Source organism: Cryptomeria japonica, chromosome 10 (assembly GCF_030272615.1).
Source record: "Cryptomeria japonica chromosome 10, Sugi_1.0, whole genome shotgun sequence".
NCBI lineage: Eukaryota > Viridiplantae > Streptophyta > Pinopsida > Cupressales > Cupressaceae > Cryptomeria > Cryptomeria japonica.
In genome coordinates this window covers 66,721,844-66,724,199 of record NC_081414.1, presented here as the reverse complement: position 1 = coordinate 66,724,199, position 2,356 = coordinate 66,721,844, and the positions used below count along the sequence as shown (strand labels likewise).

The 2,356-nt window shown below is 35.2% G+C and overlaps 1 protein-coding gene across 1 annotated transcript; it reads right to left on the bottom strand.

Moving 5' to 3' along the window:
- Window positions 1-706: 706 nt before the first annotated feature.
- On the bottom strand, window positions 707-2,101 carry LOC131033317 (CASP-like protein 1U1). The gene is made up of 3 exons (XM_057964510.2): window positions 1,494-2,101; window positions 1,275-1,392; window positions 707-1,075 (listed from the first exon to the last, which is right to left on the bottom strand). The coding sequence occupies exons 1-3, from the start codon at window positions 1,691-1,693 to the stop codon at window positions 854-856; spliced, it is 540 nt and encodes a 179-aa protein (XP_057820493.1). The 5' UTR covers window positions 1,694-2,101; the 3' UTR covers window positions 707-853.
- Window positions 2,102-2,356: the final 255 nt, after the last annotated feature.

Here is a 2,356-nt window from a genome sequence, read left to right as displayed (position 1 = left end):
AGTTGCAGGGGACATGCATTAACAATTGTTCCAACTATTACTATTACCAAACAAAGATTTATAGATGAAATCAACATTAATTCCTCTACAATGATTCTTCTTAAAAAACTGGCAATCATTAATTTAACTTTTTGCAGAACTAATATATAAAAGTTGTAAAATTTATTATATACTCTGAGTAACTAGTACCATGTTGCAAATATTTGAATCTATGGAGGGGGATAGAACAATTGACCAACAATAATGGTCTCATGCAGCTTCTTAATTGTGTTTGTTTTAGCAACACCAGTGATCTCAAGTAAATTTGAATTAAGTATTAAAGATAATTTGGATTCTTCTCTTATAATGGTCAAGCTACTATAATTTAAAGATTGAAAGTAAATGGAAAATTGGAAGTGGCTGAAATTATTCCAGCCCTCTATAGTGAGAAAATGTTACTTGCTTCACACATTTCATCCCTTCTTATTTTCTATTTTTTTCCAACATTACTTTCAATTATTTCATAAATTACTCTAAAATGAAGAATTCTGATTACTCCACAATTAAGAAGAATTTGTATTAGGAATTCGGAATTTAAAAAAAAACTTGTCTTGTTCTATGTAATTTTCTTGCTTTAATTTAATAAATTAAAAGAAAAAAATTGAATTTAAGAATTCAATTCTGATTAATGACCTTTATAAAGCACACGAGACTTTAGGTTAAGAAGTTAAAAAAGGGAAAATAAATGCAAACCTTTCATTAAAATAGAAACTCAAAGCTCTTAATTACAGATGCACAATAATACAACTGGATGAAAACTCCATTCCTTACAGTTTTTTCCTTTATTTGGGTGGAAATGAAGTGCAGAAACAGCTCAATGGCTGTGTTTGTAAAGAGAAATTGTAGATATTATGGTAAGAAACATAAAGAGGATAACTGAAATGAAGGAAGAAAGCAAAGCTCCGCCAATGTGATCACAAAATCTGTGAAAAGGATTACAAATGGGCGACCACTGAGTATGGGAATTGCCCTTGCGACCCACATATCCAATTGCTGCTGCTGCCGCTGCTCCTCCCATCACCAACGCCACCATTACCTGCAATCATCCCTTTCAGTTAAAGTCATGTAATTTTCACAGTTAATATGATAATGAAAATCTGAAACATAATATTTTTGATAAAATCTATATGGACTTCCTCAATGTTGAATTTACTTTGATAAACCCATAATTTTCCCACATCAAGATCTCAAAATTCTGTCCTGAAACTGAAGAATGCTAAGAGCAGAGACATTACCAAATCCAGAAAGAACACCAGAAATTTGATGGCAACATGAGACTTGGGTTTGAGCAGCGCAAATGGCAGTGAGAGGAAGACATAGCCGCATCCTATTGCATTGGCCACCACGAAGAACCTGCACACAACCAACATGAATCCCATATCATCTATTTCAATTTCCCAAAGATCAAAGACGAGGGGAAAAAACTTCCCAGTGAGAGATTTCAAGAAAATTACACCAGGGCTCCTGAATAGCTATATTTGGCCTTGAATTCAACACTGAATATATTAATGGTCTGATTATCTCGACCCATTACAATGGCGGCTGCCAAGGTCGCACCGAGTGCAAGAACTCTTATAAGCACTTCAGTAAAGGACATGACTCCATGGGAGGAGAAAGAAGAAGATAGCTTTGTACTTGCTGTTTGGCCAGCCATTGCTCTGTTTCTTAACAGCTTCGATTTTCGATCCTACTGCTCTGTTTACTCTGTCCTGCTGTGCTGGAACAGGGGACTTGAACATGAAGGGAATGGATTTAATGGGCTTTAAATAGGTACAGGTGTGATAAGATGTGAATGCAGTGAAGAAGATTTCACATCAGTGGATGGAAATGACAGCAAAGCCAGACCAAATGCGCGGCATCATTCACAGGCTTGAAATTGTTTTGATGAAGAGAGGTCGTTTTTGTGGTCTGGATTTTAGCTGGGCATCGTGTGTGAACAGCAGGCGTGTCAATTTTTACTTGGAAGACGTGATCCCCATCCTCGTTTTTCATTTTCCACACTTATCCCGGTGTTTTTGGTGAAGATTACTTCATTTTCCACACTTTCCCAGTGTTTTGGTGGAGGGGAAGCCATTGACGAAATAAAGCACAACTTCCCCCATGATTGCGTGTAAAGATTGAAAGAAAAGAATTGACTATATTCCTTCTAGAGAAAAACCATGTCTTATTGGATTTATTTCCTCGTTGTTCTATAAAGTATTGAATTTTCTTCATCATGTGGTCATAAAGGTTTTTTTTAGAAATAATGTGAATTTGAAAAACCAAAATTTTAAAAAAGTCTTTGTAGATATTGATGAAGATAAGTTCTTAAATTAAG